This window comes from Mobula hypostoma, chromosome 7 (assembly GCF_963921235.1).
Source record: "Mobula hypostoma chromosome 7, sMobHyp1.1, whole genome shotgun sequence".
Classification (NCBI taxonomy): Eukaryota; Metazoa; Chordata; class Chondrichthyes; order Myliobatiformes; family Myliobatidae; genus Mobula; species Mobula hypostoma.
The window spans coordinates 34,553,473-34,578,976 of NC_086103.1; the positions used below are offsets into that span (position 1 = coordinate 34,553,473).

General features: G+C 41.7%; 1 protein-coding gene and 1 long non-coding RNA gene across 2 annotated transcripts in view; one reads left to right on the plus strand and one right to left on the minus strand.

Moving 5' to 3' along the window:
• The window catches only part of LOC134349227 (organic cation/carnitine transporter 2-like), an 80,102-nt gene extending 68,535 nt beyond the window's left edge, over window positions 1–11,567 (plus strand). Inside the window, exons 8-10 of the mRNA XM_063053238.1 lie at window positions 383–556; window positions 3,804–3,939; window positions 9,341–11,567. Of these exons, the coding sequence (XP_062909308.1) occupies window positions 383–556; window positions 3,804–3,939; window positions 9,341–9,431 (401 nt within the window). The 3' untranslated portion in view covers window positions 9,432–11,567. The remainder of the gene's footprint in view (window positions 1–382; window positions 557–3,803; window positions 3,940–9,340) is intronic.
• Window positions 1–25,504, minus strand: part of LOC134349228 (uncharacterized) — a 32,006-nt gene that overhangs the window by 1,242 nt on the left and 5,260 nt on the right. The window contains exons 2-3 of the long non-coding RNA XR_010018613.1: window positions 21,796–21,841; window positions 16,764–16,829 (exon numbers count right to left, since the gene is read on the minus strand). This is a non-coding gene — a long non-coding RNA (uncharacterized LOC134349228). The remainder of the gene's footprint in view (window positions 1–16,763; window positions 16,830–21,795; window positions 21,842–25,504) is intronic.

Consider the following 25,504-nt stretch of genomic DNA (forward strand, 5'->3'; position numbering starts at 1 on the left):
GAGAGCCCAAAACACAGATAGAAAAGGGTAGAAATTTAAAAGAAGTGTGAGAAGTAACTTCTTCACACAGAGGCAGTGAGTACCTGGAATGAGCTGCCAGAGGAAGTGATTGAGACAAGTACAGGTGCAACACTTAAGAGGTATTTTGGATAGGTACATGGAGGGGAGGCCTTAGGGGGTTGAGCTGAATGCTGTCAGCTGGGACTGGTTGGCATGCACCAGCTGGGCTGAAGGACTTGTTTCTGTGTTGCATTACTCTATGAATAGGTCAGAGGTATGTTTAGGGAAAATCTTCCTGTGTAACAAGCGCATGGCAGGAAGTACAGACAGGAGTTTAGGAACCGATTTGCCTGATTGCTTCTGGTGTATTTACATATTTCAGGACTTGCCACGGCACTGGTGATGAGTGGAAAACTTGCAACTACATGTGGCTTCTCCATGATCTATGTCTACACAGCTGAGCTGTACCCAACAGCAGTAAGAAATATGGGTGTTGGAGTCTGTTCAATGGCCAGCAGGATAGGCAGCATTGTCTCACCGTACATTTTTTATCTTGGTAAGAAAATTGTTTGACATTATCTATTGCATATAGATTTTAAAAAAGAATATTCTATTCTGTCTCAGCGCACAGCGACTATTCCAAAACTAAACACTTTGTGCACACAATGTGTAAATGGAGATAAATAATGGTATAAGTATGCAGAATCAACCATTCTTTCTATTATATACAGTTATGTGTCCCATATTTTGAGTTTGATGGTGTTTTCAGGTATATCATTAGCAGAGTGAATATTTGTTGAAGCAAGAGTAAGCATTTTATCACAGACAATGACAGATAATCCTCTCAGAATTTGGGTCTGGACCCTGATTTTCTTTATATATAGTGGTAACATGCCTCTTTTTCAGTGAAGATTGTCTGGATTTCCACAACTTTAGTTATCTTAGAAGGAGGCGAGAACAGCTGGATTCATCTGCACAGCTCCAAAGGAGCAGGGGAGTTTTTGTTTTAACTAGCCCCAATAATCAAAACTCCAAACACCCCTAATCCATTGGCTTCGTTTTGTATACATCTTCAAAGATGAATTACTCCCTTTTGTTTTTGTTAACAGAAAATAGATGAAAATTGAAGAAAACAAAGTTCCCATGAAAGTTCTGAAAAGGTCTAAAATGATCATTGTTAGTAAAGAATATTTTCCAGCAACATTAAAAGTACCAAAATCAAAACAAATTTCAGTATTTTAAGGCTGTAACAAACAGCTAACCAAATAAATTATTGAATGTTAAGTGGATTTTGAGAAATTACTATCTGAAGTGTCTTGCTGAGGTGTTGACAGAAAAGCAAGGAATCAGATATAAACAGGGAAAGTGGATTTGTTTGCAGACAGAAAACTTTTTCTGAAATAATGGAGTGAAATTGAGATTCATTAGGTCTCAAAACTCAATAAAGAATAGATTTCTCTGGGAGTGGATGCAATAAGAGTTCACTGGTTTGAGAGCTCATTATGATGTATTATCAACTAGTATGTAAATATATTCTCTTAATTTTAAAAAATGAAAAACAATTTCCCTAGCTGAAGATTGCTAGAATTAAGGATCATAGTCTTAGACATGCGATCAACTATATTGGACTGAGAAGAGTTTTCTTCACTTAGAAGATCTTGAATGTTTGGAGTTTTCCTTTTTAATAGGCCATGGCTGCTCAGCCAATGAGTATATTCAAGGTTGAAGTCAATTGAACTGTTGGTGTTAAGACGGTGAAAGGACATGGAAGTGGAAGTGACAATGTCAAGCACTACTTGGTAGATTCGTAGGCCACCCTCAGAAGGCATGTGATCTACTCTTGCTACTGCTTTTTTTTAATGTTCACTTGTTTTTCATTGTGGAAATATAGGCAAGGAGAAACAATTTCTGCTGTTTAGGATGTTGCCACTCTGCACAGATGACATCAGTAGACAGTGACTAAAGTCATCGTAGCATTTTAGCCATTGTATAATAACATACATAATATCTGAAATCACGGTACTGCGTTATGACATGATCCATCCGTGCCAGCTTCTGAGGATTAGATGCTCTAACTCCCTAGAGTATGAATAGCTGGTGTGGCACCCAATATCAAGGATTCCTCCACCATGGGCTCACATCCCCATAGACTTTGTCATGGGTCTTCATCCTTCCAAGGGGAAGACTGTTACCATGGAAACTGAGTATCGTTTTTCAAAGGCCTGCAAATTCATCACCTTGGACAGACTTCCATCTGTGGTTGGAGACAACCAAGACTGTCCTGAAGCAGGCCTTCAAGATCCACGGTTTTCCAGTGGGCGTTACGTCGGATCACGGTCCACAATTTGCATCATGCTTCTAGAGGGTATTTTGCAGACTGATTGGGACAGCAGCGAGTCTTTCTGCTGGGTTTCACTCACCATCCTACAGCCAGGCAGAGAGAATGAATCAAGTAATGGAATGTACCACAAGATGCCTGTCCTCTAAAATACCGTACAAGTGGTGAGACCATTTGATGTGGGCAGTGATTGCCAAAAACACTTCACGGCATTCGTCGCATGGGATATCTCCTTTCAAATGCCAATCTGGGTATTCTCTGCCACTCTCCCCTGAACAGGAGGCAGAGGCTGTGGTTCCTGCAGCCAAAGAGCTCATCCAGTGTTGTAAGGAGAGATGTACTAGGGCCAGGGAGATTTTGTTAGCTAACCACAAGAGAAGACAGGGACCAGTTTTGCAGCCTAGGCAGCTGGTCTGGTTGTTGACTCAGGGTTTGCCTCTCCAAGTGGAGTCCAGGAAATTGGCATCCAAGTTCATTGGACCCTTCAGGATTCTCAGGAAAGTAAACCTAGTGGCTTATACCTTGCAGATTCAGAAAACCCTTAAGATCAATCCCACTTTCCACACTTCCAAGTTAAAGCCTATGAACAACAGCTGTTAGCCCCAATACCATCAGCCCTGCCACCACCCAGGTTTGTTGATGGGGGGACAGGTTTTCACCGGGAGAGGAACTTTGGACTCACGTACTTTTTGAGGTGTTCGGCAATATCTTGTGAACTGGGAAGGATTTGGATCAGAGTAGAGGTGCGGGATGTCTGAAAGAGACATTTTGGATCAGGCTGTCATCCATGACTACAATTATTATCTGTCAGAGCAGCTAGGTCTGTCAGGAGTCAGCATAAGGGAAGAGGTTTTGTTATGACATGCACCCATCCACACCAGCTTCCGAGGTTTAGACTCTCTAACTCGCCAGAGTATGGATAGTTGGCACGGCCTCTTTAAAGATTCAGGATGGTCCCACTAATTGGCAATCATATTTTGAGCACCAAGGATTAAGCATTTAAAGGGCACCCGAACTAAGGTTCGGTGCTCAATTATAAGCCGACTCGTGATTTCATCTAGTGTTTGTTTTGTTCTCAGATTCTCGATCCAGTTTGATATTGTGTCTCAATCTTAGCCTCAGATACTCCAGCATTTGGGTCTAAGCCATCCTCATCAAGGACTCTCGTTACAGTCCTGTATAACTTGCTGTAAGGCCTTCTGCACTTTATGACGAAATGACAGTCTGTGGATTTGAGTCAGTTAGTAAATTTCAAATGAATTTTCCAGTTGTTCATTGGAAACAAACTGCCCTTTTTTTCCTGGAATATATTGCCTACCATAAAGGGCTAAAAGCTAACTTAGAAATTAAAGTGTCTGCATTAAGGGTGTTTATTGACAACATGTGGTGAGGTAAGCTGAGTCCATTGTTCTGTGTGGATGTACACGTGTTCATATTATTAAAAAATAACTCTGTATTTTCACAGGAGCACTTGATAAGTTTTTGCCTTTTACTCTAATGGGAATTTCTACAGCATTATCAGGACTTCTTGTTTTGTTGCTGCCTGAAACATTCAAAACCCCTCTCCCAGACACCCTTGAACAGATGCAAACTGTAAAGGGGTAAGTTGTAGTAATAGTTTCTATTTTTCTCTCAGTTCTCTGCTCCAAACAACTGTTGACAGTACATTAGTATAACAATTTCAATGCAGCAAATGTTACAAGATGACCTTAACAAGAAATTAAGAAACCATCTATCTTTATTTTTTAATTTAAAATAACAAGAGTTGAGTTAGACCATAAGACATAGGAGCAAATTTGTCTATTTTGCCTGTCAGATTTGCTCTGCCATTCCATTATGGCTGATTTATCATCCCTCTCAATCCCACTCTCCCACCTTCTTCCTGCAACCTTTGACACCCTAACTAATCAAAAGCTATCAACCTGCTCTTTGAACATACTCAATGGCATGGCCTCCACAGCCCTCTGTGGCAATGAAGTCCACAGATTTACTCAGGAAATACACCGACTGGCTGAAGAAATTCCTCCTCATCTCTGTTCTAATTGGACATCTGTTCTGTGGCTGTGCTCTCCAGATTCACCCACAGGCCCAGAGCCATCAAACGCTCCTCATACATTAATCCTTTTATTACTGTAATCATTCTTGTGATCTTCCTCTGAATACTCCCTGATGCCAGCACACCTTTTCTTAGATAAGTGGCACAAAAACTGCTCACAATACTCCAAGTGCAGTCTGACCAATGACTTATAACGTCTTGGCTTCACATCCTTGTTATGGTATTCCAGTCCTCTCAAAATAACTGCTAACATTGTATTTGGCTTCATTACCACAGACTCAATTTGCAAATTAACCTTTAGGGATCTGTTCCCTCTAAGCTGCACGGATGCGGGGTTGCACAGGAACTGAACTGCTTCCACGCAGATAGCATTTGTTGCTATGCAGCTGGAATTTTCTATTATATAATTTTAAGTTAAACTGTCGCGCAGCTTCTAGCCATGTTAAAATTCCTTGCTCAGAATAATAGTTGGTTTGCGCAGCTATGAAAACAAATTAGAGGGAACATTGCTTTAGTGAATCCTGTACAAGAACTGCAGAATCTCTTTTCACCTTTGGTTTTTGAAATTTCTCCACATTTAGAAAGTAGTCTACGTCTTTATTCCTTCTAGCAAAGTGCATCACCATACACTTCCTTTCACTCTTTTCCATCTGCCACTTCTTTGCCCATTCTCCTCATCTGTCTGCGTCCTTCTGCAGACTCCCTCCTTCCTTGTCACTACCTGCTCTCCGCTTATCTTCATATCATCTGCAAATTTGGCCACAAAGCCATTAATTCCATCATCCAAATTATTGATGATGTTTTAGATTAGAGTGTGGCAGAGATCAGCATTATTGGAGTAGATGATTTCAAAGAGCCTTTAACAGCTGATCTCTGCCACCAACAATACAGTGAGGAGACCAGGGAATGGAAAGCAAGCCAGAGAGATAGACCATTGGATTGCAGAGCTTATCAGTTGTGAAATGACACTTTGGAAAGTGCTTAGACAGAATAACAGCTTTAAATTCAAGCTATTTGAGGCAACAAACTCAAAGTTAGAAGATACTGGATAAGTTAGAGTTGCGTAGAACAGAATATTAATGGCAGAGTTTGATTTTGTGACAAAGGACAGGAGGCTACCATGGAGAGTATTTAACAAAAAACGGAAGGGGTGAAGACAGGTTTGTAAATATTTAAAAGATAGATCAAAGCACGTAAAATTGCAGTAAACATAAACTTTACCTGTAAAATTACATGGAATCTACAGCAAAGAAATGGCTATAAACTAGTCTGTGCTAAGGTGAATTACATACTCTATATATGTACATGTCCTCTACTTTCTTTACTTTACCCTCGTAACAGAGAAAGGAATGAAGCCTTTTCTCTATTCCTTTCTGCTGCATGTTTACTTCACTACTTTTTAATGCACCTCAACTACTCAATGAAGTAGCAAACTCAACACAATTTAACAACACTTCAACTGTGAAGTTCGAAATGAAATTTTGAACCAAAAAATGACTCGGCTGAGTACAATTTGTTTCAGCCTCAGTAAGATCCCAGCGACCAATGAAGTCAATAAACAAGGGTGGGAGATGGAAACAACCGTTTCACAGTTGTCATTCTCTTTAATTGCAAAAATATTCACTTATGACTTGGTATCAGGCAGTCCAACAGGACAATGTGAAGGTTATCTGGGAGTTGAATGAGAAGCTGCCACATTATCAGTGCCCATTTTCATTATGTTTGCAAGCTGTCACTCCTCCTTTCAAAAAATTTATCACAAAATTGCAAACATTAGCCTCTCTCCTCCCTGAATGTCTTAGTTTCCTCATCCCCTGTCCAAGAATGCCTGTCTCTCATTGTAATTCTCATTATAATTTCCACAGTTCTCAGCTGTCACAGAATGTGGAGCATTTTAAAACACCCAGCACTGCAACAATGACTGGTGTCCTTGGCCCTTTCTTCCTTACTACAGCACAATTATTTTATAGTCATAGTCATAGTCATACTTTATTGATCCTGGGGGAAATTGATTTTCGTTACAGTTGCACCATAAATAATAAATAGTAATAGAACCATAAATAGTTAAATAGTAATATGTAAATTATGCCAGTAAATTATGAAATAAGTCCAGGACCAGCCTATTGGCTCAGGGTGTCTGACCCTCCAAGGGAGGAGTTGTGAAGTTTGATGGCCACAGGCAGGAATAACTTCCTATGACGCTCTGTGTTGCATCTCGGTGGAATGAGTCTCTGGCTGAATGTACTCCTGTGCCCACCCAGTACATTATGTAGTGGATGGGAGACATTGACCCAGATGGCATGTAACTTAGACAGCATCCTCTTTTCAGACACCACCGTGAGAGAGTTCAGTTCCATCCCCACAATATCACTGGCCTTACGAATGAGTTTGTTGATTCTGTTGGTGTCTGCTACCCTCAGCCTGCTGCCCCAGCACACTACAGCAAACATGATAGCACTGGCCACCACAGACTTGTAGAACATCCTCAGCATCGTCCGGCAGATGTTAAAGGACCTCAGTCTCCTCAGGAAATAGAGACAGCTCTGTCCCTTCTTGTAGACAGCCTCAGTGTACTTTGACCAGTCCAGTTTATTGTCAATTCATATCCCGAGGTATTTGTAATCCTCCACCATGTCCACACTGACCCCCTGGATGGAAACAGGGGTCACCGGTACCTTAGCCCTCCTCAGGTCTACCACCAGCTCCTTAGTCTTTTTCACATTAAGCTGCAGATAATTCTGCTCACATCATGTGACAAAGTTTCCTACTGTAGCCCTGTACTCAGCCTCATCTCCCTTGCTGATGCATCCAACTATGGCAGAGTCATCCGAAAACTTCTGAAAATGACAGGACTCTGTGCAGTAGTTGAAGTTGGATGTGTAAATGGTGAAGAGAAAGGAAGACAAGACAGTCCCCTGTGGAGCCCCAGTGCTGCAGATCACTCTGTCGGACACACAATGTTGCAAGCACACGTACTGTGGTCTGCCAGTCAGGTAATCAAGAATCCATGACACCAGGGAAGTATCCACCTGCATTGCTGTCAGCTTCTCCCCCAGCAGAGCAGGGCGGATGGTGTTGAACGCACTGGAGAAGTCGAAAAACATGACCCTCACAGTGCTCGCTGGCTTGTCCAGGTGAGCTTAGACATGGTTCAGCAGGTAGACGATGGCATTCTCAACTCCTAGTCGGGGCTGGTAGGTGAACTGGAGGGGATCTAAGTGTGGCCTGACCATAGGCTGGAGCAGCTCCAGAACAAGTCTCTCCAGGGTCCTCATGATGTGGGAGGTCAATGCCACCGGTCTGACGTGCGGCGTCTATGTCACAGGGACGAGGCAGGACATCTTCCACAGCACAGGAACCCTCCGGAGCCTCAGGCTCAAGTTGAAGACATGGTAAAGTACTCCATATAGCTGAGGGGCACAGGCTTTGAGCACTCTGGTACTGAGACCATCTGGTCCTGCAGCCTTGCTTGGGTTGAGACATTTCAGCTGTCTTCTCACCTGTTCAGCTGTGAAGCCCACCGTGGTGGTTTCCTGTGGGGAAGGGGTATAGTCATGAGAGCAGGGTGGGGGACTGTGAGGAGGGGTAGGAGGGGAGAATGGAATACGTGTTGGTTGGGGGCCACCAACAGATGGCTCATGTGGGGGATGGGCAGGGGCCACAATGTCAAATCTGTTAAAGAACAGGTTAAGTTCATTGGCCCTGTCCACACTGCCTTCAGCTCCTCTGTTGCTAGTTTGCCGGAACCCAATGATGGTCCTCATCCCCCTCCAGACCTCTCTCATGTTGTTCTGCTGGTGTTTCCACTCAAGCTTCCTCCTGTACCTGTCTTTAGCCTCCCTGATCCTGGCTTTCAGGTCATTCTGTATTGCCCTCAGCTCCTCCCTATTTCCATCTCTAAACACCCTCTTTTTAGCATTCAGGATGTCCTTAATGTCCTTTGTCACCCATGGCTTGTTATTTGAATAACAAAGGACGGTTCTTGTTGGAACATTGCAGTCCACACAGAAGTTGATGTAATCAGTGATGCACTCTGCGAGCCTTGTCTTCCCTTGAAGGCTCACTTCAGCTTCATTCTACAATTGGACTCCTCTTTGACATGATATTTTAAAATTAACCTTCAGCAACAGGTTCTCACACACTCTGTGGAATTCCATCAGCATATAGACTTGGTGTTTCTCCCTTTCAGCTGCAGCGTTAATCTCAGTGGTGTCATCCTGATCTAACAGATTGATGACATCCTGTTACATGAGGAGGGTGGGAAATGGAATGCCAGCCAGAGATAACGGTCAGAGCAGAGTGAGGGAAACATGGAGGGACGAAGCTAGGGGACGAACCAGGACTCTATGATCCCCATTTAATTTTTAATTTATTATTTTCTTTATTGCTTTCTGTGGTTTGGGAACTATTTATAGCCAAAGCCATGGCAAGGGTTGATGTGTGTTTTGATTGTTCAGGATCATTCAAATTCCACACTTGCTCAAACCTGGCCATTGGCTTCATTCCTTACAATACACCATCTTCCTCCAGAGTACATTATCCACTTTCACCCATCTTCCAGGGTGTTAATTCCAGCCTAATGCACTCCTGGAAGTCCCATCAAATAAATTCTGCCTCCAGTTGTCCCACTTTCTGCAGTATTTTAATAATAATGTGGTCACTAATTGTGGTTCCTGCTTAATGAATTAAAACTGATGTTTCTATGAACGACCATATGTGCAAAGTTTCCTTTACTATCTTTGACATGTGGCATGTTTTGCTAATGGAGTTCTTTGTCATAGTAATGTGTTTCTTTGTTAACATATATTGCCTGCCACAAGTCTTATAAAATAATGCCATTCTGAAATTATATACTATGTCACTGTATCAATCCATGGAATATGTTGGAAAGGGTTCAGTTAACATTCATTCTTTATAACAATGCTTTCTTTTTGATTTGATTGTAGACTCAAATGTGGAAGTACGAGTAAAGGTCACATCGGGTCTTATAAAAAAGGAAAACCTGAACATAATGATCAAAACAATGAGGAAAATTAATCCAGCAACTGATCTGCAGTGGTACAGATGAACAATCACTTTCCCGGTTTACTCTGTATTGCAATGACTTATATTGAAGAAACCAGAATGTAGTGATACAACCAGAATACTCAGGGATCAGTGTAAAACACACAGACCTACAGAATATCGCACAATTTAGATTTCTAGAAGATCCTCAATTTTATACTAGTTCACTTATAATTTTTGAGAACATGCTTTGTCAAGTTATTTTTACTATTTAAAAAATGTATCATTGGAGCATGCCAGCTGCTCAGCTGCCTACCATTTCATCGCTGGCCACTTTTAATACCAGCTACCAGACTGAGGGCGTTAGCACTATCCTGATGTAGCTCAACAGCATGAGGTCACCCAGTATAAATCTGTCTCAATCACCAGCAAAACACTGCTCCTGAAGATTCCAGAACACTTAAGGGGAAGTTAGCATGGCTGAAACTCAGCAGATCTTATCCTCAGTTTACTTTAAAAAAAGTAGTCACGTTCTTATGCTCCCAAAGCTGAAAACAAATGAGAGGGAGAGACTTGACCACTTAACTGTAGGCCCCTTTGAAAATTGAAGCTTTTTTAAATAGAACAGTAGTAATTACAAACTCCATTTGAGCACATAACACTCACTTTAAATCCATCAAATGAAGTGAAATTAACCCATACAAAATAACATTCTCTAGTTTCTCTTCAAAGAGAGTAATTTTGCTGTGAACTGACAATTGCAGTTCATACTGTTTGCTATTTCTCAAAGACATTGTTCCTGCTCCATTCCTCCATATGGAATCATAATTCCCATGGTTGAAATAAAATGGGAATTACATCATTTGTGTCAAATACATGGAGAAAAGTTACAAGACAAATAATTGTACATTAAGATATTTTTCTGCATAGTAGCAGAACAAGTGAGTATTCATCGATGAAACAACCGTGATTGAAATAGCATTTGGAGATAATAACTTGACAATGAAGAAATATAGTAATGTTCTGTAAACAGAATAAATTGCAAACTAGCATTTAGGATGAATGAGCATAAGTCAAACTCAAGAATAGTGTTTCCCAATATCAGGGTATAAAGAGATACAGGTTAAGTTGAGTATAGGGATCTTAGATTTCTAAAGCTTCATATATTTGTTGGCAGTGGATGCAGGCAACAGTCATCTCAGCATGAAATGAGAAAGTGGAAGGTAGGTTGGGTTCAGCAGTTGGTTGGGATTTGCTCAGGTGGTTTCGGGGAATAAAGTTGGGTAGATGGTGAGCAGGTCATCAGTTAGTTGATTGAGGGATTTGAGCAGACAAGTGGTGATGGGCAAGTGATAGTATCAGCACAAAGAGGTTAACACGTTCATGGATAAGGGTTCATAGAGGTGATATGCCTGCCAGTAAAAATACAGGAAGAAATGTTTGGAGCGATCCTGGCAATCTTGCACAATTGATTGTAAACTGTGAATGCAGAAGTTGACACTGGTTCAATGGCACTTTTTACTGAAGAGAAACTGGATCATTTTTATTAGACATTATGGTTATTAAATCTAATTTTAAGGACTAGGTGTGAGCAATGTAACTGAAATACTGGATTTTGTTTGCTCATATACGAATAAATTATAGGATTTAAATATGTATTATGACATGTTCAAATCTGTTTTATCTGATATTTACTTTCTATATTTCTTTTCCTTCACCAACTATGGGCTTCATTGATGAAGCTGGTATTTATTGACCACTCCTACTTCCTCCTGAATTTGTCGTTAGATCATTCTGAGGTCACTTACTAGTCAATCGCACTGGTAAAAAACTACACAGTCTGGATAATACTGTTCTATTCGGCACATAATAGCTGCAACAATTAAAACTGATTGTATGCATTATAATTATAATTGTATGTTGGAACTTAATAGAAATAAACAGACCTAAGTTGCAAATTAGCTAAGATACTTCTGAATGGAAATAAAGTCTGAGGGACTCAATGCATCACCAATTTATTAATGTCCCAACAGAAAATGATTTGTCTCATAAGAATAATTTAGATTTAGTTCCAGGTTATTCATGCAAATTTTAATATAAATCCTGTGTATACAAACACAAGCTATCTTCAATACCATTAAAACAATTTTCTTCTGACTCCAATAAAAGTAGAAACTGAACTGACGCATTATTTTTGATACTCTATATATGTGGTTACTGCTCAGGTTTTAACTGGATGGGAACTTGTCCCCTTCAAGTACTAATCAAATGGTTTCTATACAATCTGATATTCGCTAAATCAAAAATAAAATTTGGGGAACTTTTCAATATGACAAGATTCAATTCCACATAAAAGCTCAATACCTTTTTTTTTCAATTTATTGGGTTGGGACTGGGTCCTATTCAGTGATTCAGTTCAGTGTTTCTATTTTGGGTACCGAAGGCTTTATTTAAACACTGGATAACTGACTCATGACTGACATTAACTAAATTTTTGACCAACAGTATTGAGTACAAAGTCTTAAGTGTTCTATTATGTTGCCAACTTTCCATTTGTCTCCATGCTGCATGAATATAATCAGCCAAACCTGATACACCTAGAAAGTTTCAGTATATGATTTTTCACTGCTTTCTTTTTGTTTGTGCTCTTGTTCACAATTTGCCATCATTTGTTACTTACTACATGATTTTGCTGTATGCATTCCGGCATTATGTCGACAACTGATGGCAGGTTAACTGGTTTACAGTTCTCTGTATTTTCTTTCATCTCCTAAAGAGCGGTTTTGCTCTACTCCAATCTGTTGGGAAAGTTCCAAAGGATTATTATTTCGTGTCTATGGAGTATCCTGAGCCCAGACTGTTAGGGGCAATCACTATGTTTCGTACTTATTGCAGTGGAAAGAACATCATTAATGAAATGGTTTAAGATGGTTGTACTGAGGGTACTGAGGAACTACTATGGTGATATCCTGGAATTTAGATAGTAAAAGGAAGATACTGGTAAAACTCTACAGATCAGACTGCTTCTGTTGCTGACTGGCTCCTTACTGTGTTGGAAATTCCTTGTTATTGGTTCTGATTCTAGAGATACCACAACTAGTCTATTCACCTCACTCCAAGAATTGGCCACATTTGAAATCCTTGACCTTAGTTCAAGAACACAATGCATTGTTATTAGCTAATGACTAGATTGAATATGGGATTGTGGATCCCATATGAAGTTGTGGCCTTAAGGCACTCAACTTCAGAACTGCCTGGGAAGGTGAAAATAGAACATAGACCAGTTCAGAATAGGGACAAGCTTTTCAGCCCACAATGTTGTTCCAAACTAATTATATTAGTAAACAGATAGCCAACTAAACTAATCCTTACTGCTTACACAATGTCAATCTCCTTCCATTTCTCAAATGTCAAATGTAACTACCTTTACCAGCATCCCAGGCACCCACGACTCTCTGTGCAAAAAAACTTACACACGCTCACCCTAAATGCATGCCCTCTGGCATTAGGCATGTCAATCCTGGGAAAAAGACACAGTTTGTCTACTCTATCTATACCTCTCATAATCTTATGGACCTTTATCACATCTCCCCTCAGCCTCTACTGCTCCAGAGAAAACAACACAAATTTGTCCAACCTCTCGTTATAGCACATGCCCTCTAATCCAAACAGCATTCTGGTAGGTATCTTCTGCGCCTTCTTCAGAACTCATCATCCTTCTTGTAATGGGGCAAACAGAACTGTATGCAACGCTCCAGATGCCGCCTAACTGGAGTTTTATAAAGCTGCAACACAACTTCCTAACTATTGAACTCAAATCCTCAACGAATTAAGGCAAGTATGTTGCATGCCTTCTCAACAACTCTATCAACTTATGTAACCACTGTCAGGAAGCTATAAACTTAGACCCAAGATCCCTCTGTTCAAGGGTCTTGTCCATAACAGTATGGTGAAGATGGCTGTCTAAGGCTATGCACTAAGAAGAAAAAAGCTGCAGGCTTAGTAAGGAGTGCTTGTGGACTGCACCACTTGCTGCTCAGCTTTGATGCAGGGTAACAAAAGAGAAACAAAACACTTCAGAAGGTATCATACAAATATAATGGGTTCAAATACATGCAAATCACCCAACTGTGACTCCATAGAGGATGTTAAGTGTGTAGATAAACGTGTCCACGTTTGAGTGTGAGAATATTTAATAGGTTTGTACACAAACAAGGGAAAGTCTGCAGATGCTGCATGTCCAAAGCAACTCACACAAGATGCTGGAGGAACTCAGCAGGCCAGGCAGCAGTTATGGAAAAGAATAAACAATCGACGTTTCGGGCTGAGACCCTTCAACAGGACTGGAGAAAAAAAGATGAAGAATCAGAGTAAGAAGGCAGGTGGAGGAGAGGAAGAAACGCAAGGCAATAGGTGAAGATGGGGAGGGAGGGGTGAAGTAAAGAGCTGGGAAGTTGATTGGTGAAAGAGATATGGGGCTGGAGAAGGGAGAATCTGATAGGAGGGAACAGAAGGCCATGGAAGGAAGAAAAAGGGGAGGAGCACCAGAGAGAGGTGAGGGACAGGTAAGGAGATAAGGTGAGAGAGGGAAATGGTGAAGGGGAGGTTTGAGAAATCAATGTTCATGTCTTCAGGTTGGAGGCTCCACAGACGGAATATAAGGTGTTGCTCCTCCAACATGAGTGTGGCCTCATCATGACAGTGGAGGAGGCCATGGATTGACATGTCAGAATGCAAATGCGGAGTGAAATTAGAATGGGTGGCCACTGGGTGACCTCTGTTCTGGCAGACAGAGAGTAGATGCTTGGTGAAGCGACTCCTAATCTACGTTGTGTCTCACTGATATACAGGAAGCCACACTGGGGAAACTGAATATAGTAGATGATCCCAAAAGATTCTCAAGTGAAGTGTTTTCTCACCTGGAAGGACTGTTTGGGGTCCTGAATGGTAATGACGGAGGAGGTGTAGGGGCACGTGTAGTACTTGCTCTGCTTGCAAGGATAAGTGCCAGAAGGGAAGTCAGTGGGGAGGGATGAATGGACAAGGAATTTGTGTAGGGGCGATCCTTGCGGAAAGCAAAAAGTGGTGGGGGGAAGGGAAAGGTGTTTGGTGGTGGGATCCTGTTGGAGATGGTGGAATTACAGTGAATAATGTGCTGGATTTGGAGGCTGGTGGGATGGTAGGTGAGGACAAAAGGAACACTATCCCTGGTGGGGTGGCGGAAGGATGGGGTGAGGGCAGATGTGCACAAAATGGAAGAGATGCAGTTGAGGGCGGAGTTAATGGTGGAGGAAGAGAAGCCTCTTTCTTTGAAGAAGAAGGACATCTCCTTCGTTCTGGAATGAAAAGCCTCATCCTGAGAGCAGATGTGACAGAGACGGAGGGACTGAGAGAAGCGGATGGCATTTTTACAAGTAACAGGATGGAGCGATCCTTTTGGCAATAGGCTAATAATTTTTAAAGATTGCTTTGTAATTCATTCTGATGTATCCATCTTATGCATATTTCTTTTGGTTCAGATATGTGCAAACAATGTCTTGGAATTATGGAAATATTGCACAAGATTTGATTCCTCACCTTAAAGACTGATCATAATTTGACTATGATCTCAAACACATAAAAATGATCCTTCTGTAATGTCTGCAGATCTCAAGTTTTTGATTTTGTTTGCTAGGGCAATGTGAAAACTACAAATCATTTAAACAGAGATGTTTTTAAAATGAAAGGTTCATCTTTGATGCGGTGTTCATTGTCGCAGGGAATGGTAGTGACACAGAATTAAATTTTATTTGATTTTTGGGTATTAAATTGCAAACCACTTTATGTGAACTTAAATGCTGTCATTATAGGTCTTCGACAGCCGTATTATTGGAACCTCAAACAGTTGGCTGAATAAAAAGAATGCTTTAGTCTCAAATCTTCAGCACTCAAGTAATAATCTGCAAGACAAATCACCTACTATTCTTTGGGAATGTTAAACATTTACTTGGAGGCAACCAAGCCATTTTCCATCATCCTGATATGGAAATATATCAGCATTCTTTCACCATCTAGGTATTTGCTCTTTCTATCTATAGGACTGCAGGAGTTTAAAGAAGGACATAGAAGGACTGCAGGAGTTGTAAGGATGGGAAATAAATGTTTGCCTTTCTGGGACGGTTCCTACAGATTCTACATTTCCATAGATTTCTACAGATGAACTGTGGAGAGAATTCTAACTGACTGCATCACCATCAGGTCTGGTGGTGGGGTGGGGTGTAATGCACAGGATTGAAGTGAGCTGCAGAGAATTTTAAAGTTAGTCAGCTCCATCATGAGTGCTCCCTTCCCTAGTATCCAGGACATCTTCAAGGAGCGATGCCTCAAGAAGGTGGCATTCGGCACTGAGGACTCCCATCACCCAGATCATGTCTTGTTCTCATTGCTACCATCAGGATGGACATACAGAGGCCTGAAGGCACACACTCAATGATTCAGGAACAGCTTGTTCCCCTCTGCCATCTAATTTCTGAATGGACATTGAACCTAATATATATATCACACACATATATACAAAAAATATGGTCAGCGAAGTTTATGACATATGCCAATGATATTAAACCTGATTCTGATTTTGACTTTGAAGGTTCTCATCCTCTCAATGGGAAAAAAGAAATGATTTTCATTCCATTGAAAGGAGTAACTCATCAATTGACTAGAGAGGGATGGTAACAAGAGCAATCTACTTCATTACATTTAAAACCAAATAATTGTTGATACTAAAGATTAAGAGTGCCATCAAAATTTTCAGACAGTTCAGTACATACCCAGAACAAGCACGCTTAAAGACATTTTTTTCTCTTTTTGCTTGGCATGTCTGTGAAAGAAAGGGAAAAAAGGGACTTGACAAAATAAAGGAAACTTTGCTCCCAAAGAATATATTGTTAATTAGTTGTTTCTTTCCACAATCCTCCGCAGATGGCTGGTCTCAAAACGTTCACTGTTCATTGAAAGTATTTCTGTCACATAATGACTTCTAGAAGTCTGTTCAGCTTTTGCATGGCTTTAATCCTTAGAGATCACATACATCCTTTTTAAAAGAATCAGTCATGCTATTATTTCATTAAATCACTAAGTAAATTCATAATTCATATGCTGTTGTTGTAGAACTCAGAAGTCAGAGTTGTAGAATTGAACTTTGCTATTGCGGGATTCATCTGTGGCCCCTTTTCCTTTTAAACGGGATTCTGTGTTGGATTTGCAGCATAGTTGAATTGCTCCTCATATTTATCCACTGTACTGAATAGCATGTAATTCAATCATAAAGATTAAAATAACTTATTCCATACTAATTAAATCCATACTAATTACAAAGAGGATACTTACATTTGTTCTCTTTGTCCATTTTTTTTTTAGTGTCCATCACTCATTTTATAGGGCTAGATTCTCTACCTGCTCACAGAAATTTGAAAGAAAATTAATGCTAGATTGACAGTAATAATTGCTATGGAATCCGTAATTCTGCTACAGGAGAGGTCTGCAATGAGGCTTGACAGTACTAGTGCTCAGGAAGCTTTGAATTTATTTCCTTCTGAATCTTATAAAGGTTAAGTTAGGTGGTCCAAATATTAACACCTCGGGCCTTCACCTGCACAAACTCCTGCCCACACTAACTCTCCTTCAGCTAACTACTGGTCACATTTTGCTCTGTTTCTTTTCACCCTATTTTTTCTTTACTTTTCTTAACCAAAAGGGTGGGGATTTTGGCAAATGGAATGGCTAATACTTTAGAGAGCTATGAGTCATTGCAAAGTCAGGATGCAGGGAGTTCTGTAATTTACATGGGCCCCTTTGATGTGGCATGTACATTGTCCTGTTGATTTAGACTAGAATGAAAGCTAAAGAAAAATCTCCAGGTCTTATAATTGACAAGGGAGTTAATAACTCATGACTACTGGATCAGATAAGAAAATGAATTGAAGACAATCCATAGCCATCTCTTGTGGCCACCCTCGAGGTGGAGGAGCAACACCTTATATTCCATCTGGATAGCCTCCAACCTGATGGAATGAATATCGATTTCTCCTCTCGGTTAAAAAAATCCTTCTCCCTTTCTTCTTCTATTCTCCACTCTGGCCCTTTACCACTTCTTACCTGCCTATCACCTCCCCACACGTACCCTCCTCCTTCCCTTTCTCCTATAGTCCACTCTCCTCTTCTATCAAATTCTTTCCTCTCCAGTACGTTACCTTTCCCACCCATCTGGCTTTACCTATCACCTTCCAGCCGGCCTCTTTCCCCTCCCCCGACCTTTTAATTCTGTCATCTTCCCCCTTCCTTTCCATTCCTGAAGAAGTGTCTCAGCCGGAAATGTCGACTGTTTATTCATTTCCACAGATGCTACAGATGAACAGGATTTGATAAGCGATCTTGAAGTAAAGGAGCCATTAGGAGGTAGTGACCATAATATGATAAGTTTTTATCTGCAAGTTGAGAGGGATAAGGGCAGATCAGAAGTGTCAGTATTGCAGTTGAACAAAGGAGACTATGGAGCCATGAGGGAGGAGCTGGCCAAAGTTGACTGGTCGGATATCCTAGCAAAAAAGATAGTGGAACAGCAATGGCAGGTATTCTTGGGAATAATGCACAAGGTGCAAAATCAGTTCATCCCCCGGAGAAGGAAGGATTCAAAGGGGGGAAAGTGCCACAGTGGTTGACAAAGGATGTCAGAGATAGCATAGCATTAAAAAGAGAAGAAGTATAACAGAGCTAAGGTGAGTGGGAAGACGGATGATTGGGAAATTTTTAAGGAGCAACAGAACTTAACTAAAAAGGCAATACGGGGAGAAAAAATGAGGTATGAACGCAAGCTAGCTAGGAATATAAAGGAGGATAGGAAAAGTTTTTTTAGGTATGTGAAGAGAAGGAAGATAGTTAAGAACAATGTTGGGCCCTTGAAGAATGAATTGAGAGAAATTGTTATGGGAAACAGAGAAATGGCAGACGAATTTAATAAGTACTTTGGATCTGTCTTCACTAGGGAAGACACAAGCAATCTCCCAGATGTATGGATGGGCCAAGGACATAGGGTAACAGAGGAACTGAAACAGATTGACATTAGGAAGGAAACTGTGATGATTAGACTGATGGGACTGAAGGCTGACAAATCCCCAGGTCCAGATGGTCTGCATCCTAGGGTACTAAAGGAGGTGGCTCTGAAAATTGCAGATGCATTGGTGATCATTTCCCAATGTTCCTTAGATTCAGGATCAGTTCCTGAGCATTGGCGAATGGCTAATATTATCCCACTTTTTAAGAAAGGAGGGAGGGAGAAAACAAAGAATTATCTCCCTGTTAGCCTAACATCAGTGGTGGGGAAGATGCTAGAGTCCATTATTAAAGATGAAATAGTGGCATATCTTGATAGCAGTGATAAGATTGGGCCAACCCAGCATGGGTTTACCAAGGGCAGATCATGCTTGACTAATCTATTGGAGTTTTTCGAGGATGTAACCAGGAAGATAGACACGGGAGATCCAGTGGATGTGGTGTACCTTGACTTTCAGAAGGCATTTGATAAGGTACCACATAGGAGATTGGTGGGTAAAATCAGAGCTCATGGCATTGGGGGGAGGATATTGACATGGATAGAAAACTGGTTGGCAGTTAGAAAGCAAAGGGTAGCAGTGAATGGGTGTTTCTGGGAATGGCAAATGGTGACTAGTGGGGTGCCACAGGGCTCGGTATTGGGACCACAGCTGTTTACAATTTACGTCAATGATTTAGAGGAAGGTATTGTGAATAACATCAGCAAGTTTGCTGATGATACTAAGCTGGGTGGCAGTGTGACATGTGATGAGGATGTTAGGAGAATTCAAGGTGACTTGGATAGGCTGGGTGAGTGGGCAGAAACTTGGCAGATGGCGCTTAATGTGAATAAGTGTGAGGTTATTCGCTTTGGGAGCAAGAACAGGAAGGCAGATTATTATCTGAACGGTGTGGAGTTAGGTAAGGGAGAAATACAAAGAGATCTAGGAGTACTTGTTCATCAGTCTTTGAAGGTGAATGAGCAAGTGCAGCAGGCAGTGAAGAAGGCTAATGGAATGTTGGCCTTTATTACAAAGGGAATTGAGTACAAGAGCAAGGAAATCCTTTTGCATTTGTACAGGGCCCTGGTGAGACCACACCTGGAGTATTGTGTGCAGTTTTGGTCTCCAGGGTTAAGGAAGGACATCCTGGCTGTGGAGGAGGTGCAGTGTAGGTTCACTAGGTTAATTCCTGGGATGTCCGGACTGTCTTACGCAGAGAGGTTAGAGAGACTGGGCTTGTACACGCTGGAATTAAGGAGATTGAGGGGGGATCTGATTGATACATATAAGATTATTAAGGGATTGGACAAGATAGAGGCAGGAAATATGTTCCAGGTGCTGGGAGAGTCCAGTACCAGAGGGCATGGTTTAAGAATATGGGGTGGGTCATTTAGGACAGAGTTGAGGAGGAACTTCTTCTCCCAGAGAGTTGTGGAGGTGTGGAACGCGCTGCCTCAGAAGGCAGTGGAGGCCAATTCTCTGGATGCTTTCAAGAAGGACTAGATAGGTATCTTATGGATAGGGGAATCAAGGGTTATGGGGACAAGGCAGGAACTGGGTATTGATAGTAGATGATCAGCCATGATCTCAGAATGGCGGTGCAGGCTCGAAGGGCTGAATGGTCTACTTCTGCACCTATTGTCTATTGTCTACCTGACCTGCTGAGTTAGAAACATAGAAACATAGAAAATAGGTGCAGGAGTAGGCCATTCGGCCCTTCGAGCCTGCACCGCCATTTATTATGATCATGGCTGATCATCCAACTCAGAACCCCGCCCCAGCCTTCCCTCCATACCCCCTGACCCCCGTAGCCACAAGGGCTATATCTAACTCCCTCTTAAATATAGCCAATGAACTGGCCTCAACAGTTTCCTGTGGCAGAGAATTCCACAGATTCACCACTCTCTGTGTGAAGAAGTTTTTCCTAATCTCGGTCCTAAAAGGCTTCCCCTCTATCCTCAAACTGTGGCCCCTCGTTCTGGACTTCCCCAACATCAGGAACAATCTTCCTGCATCTAGCCTGTCCAATCAGATCCCCCCTCAATCTTCTAAATTCCAACGAGTACAAGCCCAGTTCATCCAGTCTTTCTTCATATGAAAGTCCTGCCATCCCAGGAATCAATCTGGTGAACCTTCTTTGTACTCCCTCTATGGCAAAGATGTCTTTCCTCAGATTAGGGGACCAAAATTGCACACAATACTCCAGGTGTGGTCTCACCAAGGCCTTGTACAACTGCAGTAGTACCTCCCTGCTCCTGTACTCAAATCCTCTCGCTATAAATGCCAGCATACCATTCGCCTTTTTCACCGCCTGCTGTACCTGCATGCCCACTTTCAATGACTGGTGTATAATGACACCCAGGTCTCGTTGCATCTCCCCTTTTCCTAATCGGCCACCATTCAGATAATAATCTGTTTTCCTATTTTTGCCACCAAAGTGGATAACTTCACATTTATCCACATTAAATTGCATCTGCCATGAATTTGCCCACTTATCCAACCTATCCAAGTCACCCTGCATCCTCTTAGCATCCTCCTCACAGCTAACACGGCCACCCAGCTTCGTGTCATCCGCAAACTTGGAGATGCTGCATTTAATTCCCTCATCCAAGTCATTAATATATATTGTAAACAACTGGGGTCCCAGCACTGAGCCTTGCGGTACTCCACTAGTCACCGCCTGCCATTCTGAAAAGGTCCCGTTTATTCCCACTCTTTGCTTCCTGTCTGCTAACCAATTCTCCACTCACACCAATACCTTACCCCCAATACCGTGTGCTTTAAGTTTGCACACTAATCTCCTGTGTGGGACCTTGTCAAAAGCCTTTTGAAAATCCAAATATACCACGTCCACTGGTTCTCCCCTATCCACTCTACTAGTTACATCCTCAAAAAATTCTATGAGATTCGTCAGACATGATTTTCCTTTCACAAATCCATGCTGACTTTTTCCGATCATTTCACCGCTTTCCAAATGTGCTGTTATCACATCCTTGATAACTGACTCCAGTTCCTCCAGCATTTTGTGTGTGTTGCTATGTGACAATAGAAGTAATGATTTCTGACATCCTGATAGATGGGAAATTATATTTGTTTATTCCATCCATGTAACACATTAAAATACATAACTATTCCATTGGTTGTAAGCTTTGTTTCTTTTTATGTCTTATTTGCTCTACATTGTTCTGATTTTATACTTGTATTTAAGTTGGTGTAAAGCTGTCTAAATAATTATGAGCCGTTCGAGCATAGAAATTATTAGCTTGTTTTGGCATTTCTCCCAGTTTTATACACGCTGACCCAATTTATGTTGAAAAATCATACCTTACCTCTATGTTTGATCAGAAATTGCTGATTTCACATTTCATCTTCAGTCTAAATAAATATAAAACAGCTACTAAATTTTGTGCAGGGACATTCAATTACTTCTAGAATGGAACACAATGTTTGCATGCTATTTAACTTGAGGAGCTAACAGTAGCTTTTGTGTCATATTTTTTTAATATTCTGCAAGCCGAGCAAGTTTAGCTCATCTGAAATTAACAGGTGCATTGTTTTTTCACTGCCTGTATTCTAATGACAGTGATGAATGCCCCAAATAATTCCCACATTGACATCAAACTTAGTTCAGTGCCAAATAGTTCATAGTAGCTGTCAAACACAAATTAATATTTAAAAGATCATATATGCCTTAATCACAAAGTTGCATGCATTCAGGCATGCAGAAAAGTCGTACCACACCTCACTTCAACTTTCTGTAACATGATAGTGGAGCCTTGAATAAGATATTATAATGGAAAATCATTTCATTAATGTGTTAATGTTTTTCAATGATACAGTGTGAATGATACAATGGTATCTTCTAAGAAATAGTAAATGTCCATTCATTGCCTTTCACTTTGACCCATGTGGTCCTGCTATAGTCATTAATGTTTTGAAGTTATCTGAGATTGTTAGATCTGTGTTCAGTAAATCCAAATAACTGATCATTACAACTTGAATTGCCATGAATTTTCCAAGCAGCTCAAGAGACACCTCTTAAGCAGTGTTTTTAGCTTATTCTTTAAGAACGAGTTGTGATAGTCCCAGCATTAACACTTTGCTCTAAGTCAATGGTTTGCCAAGGTCAGACGGGCACACAAGTTAGTCATACATACAGCAATAGTGCATGGATACAGAACTTTCAGCTCACAGTTGACCACTGTCCCCACCCAGCTAATCCCAATTTCCTCCATTTGGTCCATATACCTCCAAGCCCTATACCTCCATGTACCCATCCAAGTGCTTCTTAAATGATTCTCAACCATTTCCTCTGACAGTTCATTCCATAAGCTCACTACCCTTTCTTGCCCCCCCCCACCCCCGGTCTCTTTTAAATCAGTCCCCTCTCGCCCTAAACCTAGGTACCTAGTTTTGGTCTACCCAGTCTTGGGGAGAGGACTGTTACCACCCCATATGCCTCTCGTAGTTTTGAACATTTCTATGAGGTCACCCTTCATTCTCCTAAGCAAGAGATGTTCTCCCACATGTTTGTCCTAATATGCTCATTTTTCTGCATCATTGCAGCGGTATACAGTAGATTCTGTCTAACTGAGACACATTGAGAACAGTATATGTTGGACCAATTAAGCAGCTGCCCCAATGAGACGAAGTTTCATGGAAATAGTTCAAAGTACATTTATTATGAAGGTACTGATTGTAAACTGTATGTTGTATACTGTATACTTGAGATTCATCTTCTTCCAGGCAGCCACAAAACAAAGAATCACAATAAGATCTCATTAAAAAACCCACACAATGAAGACCATCAACACCCATTGTGTGAATAAAGAACAAATTGTACAAACAATAAAAAAGTAAACAAACAACATACAGAACACGAACCACAGACTACCTGAAAGTGAGTCCACAAGCACGGAGCCAGGTCAGTTCCTAGCCAAGTGGCAATGGCTTTAGGCCACAGCTGCAGAGTCAGTTCCGTGCTGAAGCACCTTGATCAAATTGTGCAAATAGTAAAAGAAAAGTGAACAAAAACACATGGAACATGAACTGCAGAGTCCCTGACAGTGAGTCCCCAGCTGCAGAGCCCATCCAGTGCTGAAGTGAGTGAAGCTCGTCCAGGAGCTCAACGACTGCAGGACAATAATTGCTCACTTGGTGGCCTGGGGTGATGGTAGTTGCGAGAAGAGAGGGAGACCAGTCAAACGCAGGCAGATGGCGCCAAACACCTGTGTGTTTTCCACGCTCACCCTCGACGATCTTAATCTTGCTCAATGCTTTAATTGGCAGGGAGTAATGGAGCCATCCATGGGTTCATCTTCTGTGATCAGGCATTGACGCAGCTGACACAGCCAGCAATGGACGCCCCAGTTGTACCTGCACACTTGAGAGTCTAGTTTGCTGAATCCCACAGGAAGTCACAAAAATGCTAAATTATTTAGTCAGCTCAAAAGTGCTTTCTTCAAAGGGAAATTACAGGCTGCGATCAATTGTAGTTCAGAAGTATATCTTTATTGTTCTAGCTGTCTTATTAGGAGCAGGAGTAGGCTACTGGGTCCCTCAAGCCTGCTCCACCATTCAATAAGATCATGGTTGGTCTGAATGGAATCTCAAATCCCCATTGTTGTTTCATCTGGTAACATTTCATCTCCGTTTATTAAGAATCCATACACTTCAATCTGAAATCTATTCAAATCTCTGTTTCCGGTTTTCTTTGCAGAAATGAATTACAAAACTCACAATCCTCTGCAACAAAGAAACATGCCTAATTTTTGCCTTTGTTGAGAGATATCATATGAACACTAGGAGGTGGCGACTGCCTTGCAGCTTCAACAGCGCCAGTGCATCAGAGTATCAGAGGTCTGCGAACACTGTAGGTTCCAGATGCCAGGGTCGTCTACGGTTCATTACAGATATATTACACTTTCAGGACGATGCTTCCTGTGTGACTCAGGTGCTCAAGTGAGTGGGTTACCAGTATCACCTATTGATGAGAAAGCAAAGAGTGAAGAAACCTCGCTGAAGGCCACCAACAGCAGCAAGATCCAGAGTTCCGCGACATGATGGGAAACGCTCTGTTTCACTGGGCAAATTTACACATGGGGCTTTGTCCTAGCTGAAGTGGCTAGACCTCCGCTCAGTGCGGATTTCCTGTGTGCCTGAGGACTGTTAGCAGATCTTAAAAACTGCCGACTTGTGGATGTCCAGGACTTTGGACCATTATCCTGCTCCCCCAGTAAGTTCCCCATGACTCTATCAAGTGCATGCACTACTGCATGTGAGTTTACTCCGCTGCTGGGCGAATTCCCAAACCTCACCAAGCCCACATTCTCCACTACAGTCATAAAACATGGGGTCGAAAACCACATTCCCACAACTGGCCCACCAGTTCATGCCCGGGCACATAAACTGGACCCAGAAAAGCTGGCAACCACAAAGACTGAGTTTGCCAACGTGGAAAGACTTGGCTTGTTGATCTTGTTGATCTTTTTCACCCCTCCTGTGGTTTCACACACCTCCTTACTATGGTGAACTATACCACTAGGTGGCAAAAAGTCGTCCGTCTTGCATCAATGATGGTCGTAGACATGCCTTGGGCGTTCATCAGCACCTGGGTTGCCCGGTTTGGCACCCCATCTGATATTTCCTCCGATTGCGGTCCCCATTTCATATTAGACCTCTGGGTGCACTGACCCGGAACCTTAATGTTACACCATGGCATATCACCCACAGTCCAATGGCTTTTTGCAAGCAGCTTCTTCACTCCTTAAAGGCTGCTCTGAGGGCTTCCCTGACCAATGAGTCTTGGCATGATTGTCTCTCATTGATCCTTCTGGGACTTAGAACAGCTCCAAAAGAGAACCTACAGTCATCTGTGGTAGAGTTGGTATATGGACAGCTGTTACGAGTGCCAGGTGATATCATTCCTGATGCCACAAGCACCTGGTCGGCCTCTCAACAGTCTTCTACCCTCAGAAAATTAATTTCCCTTTCACCTATTCCTACCTCCCATCATGGAGTACAGCTCTCTTGTGTTCC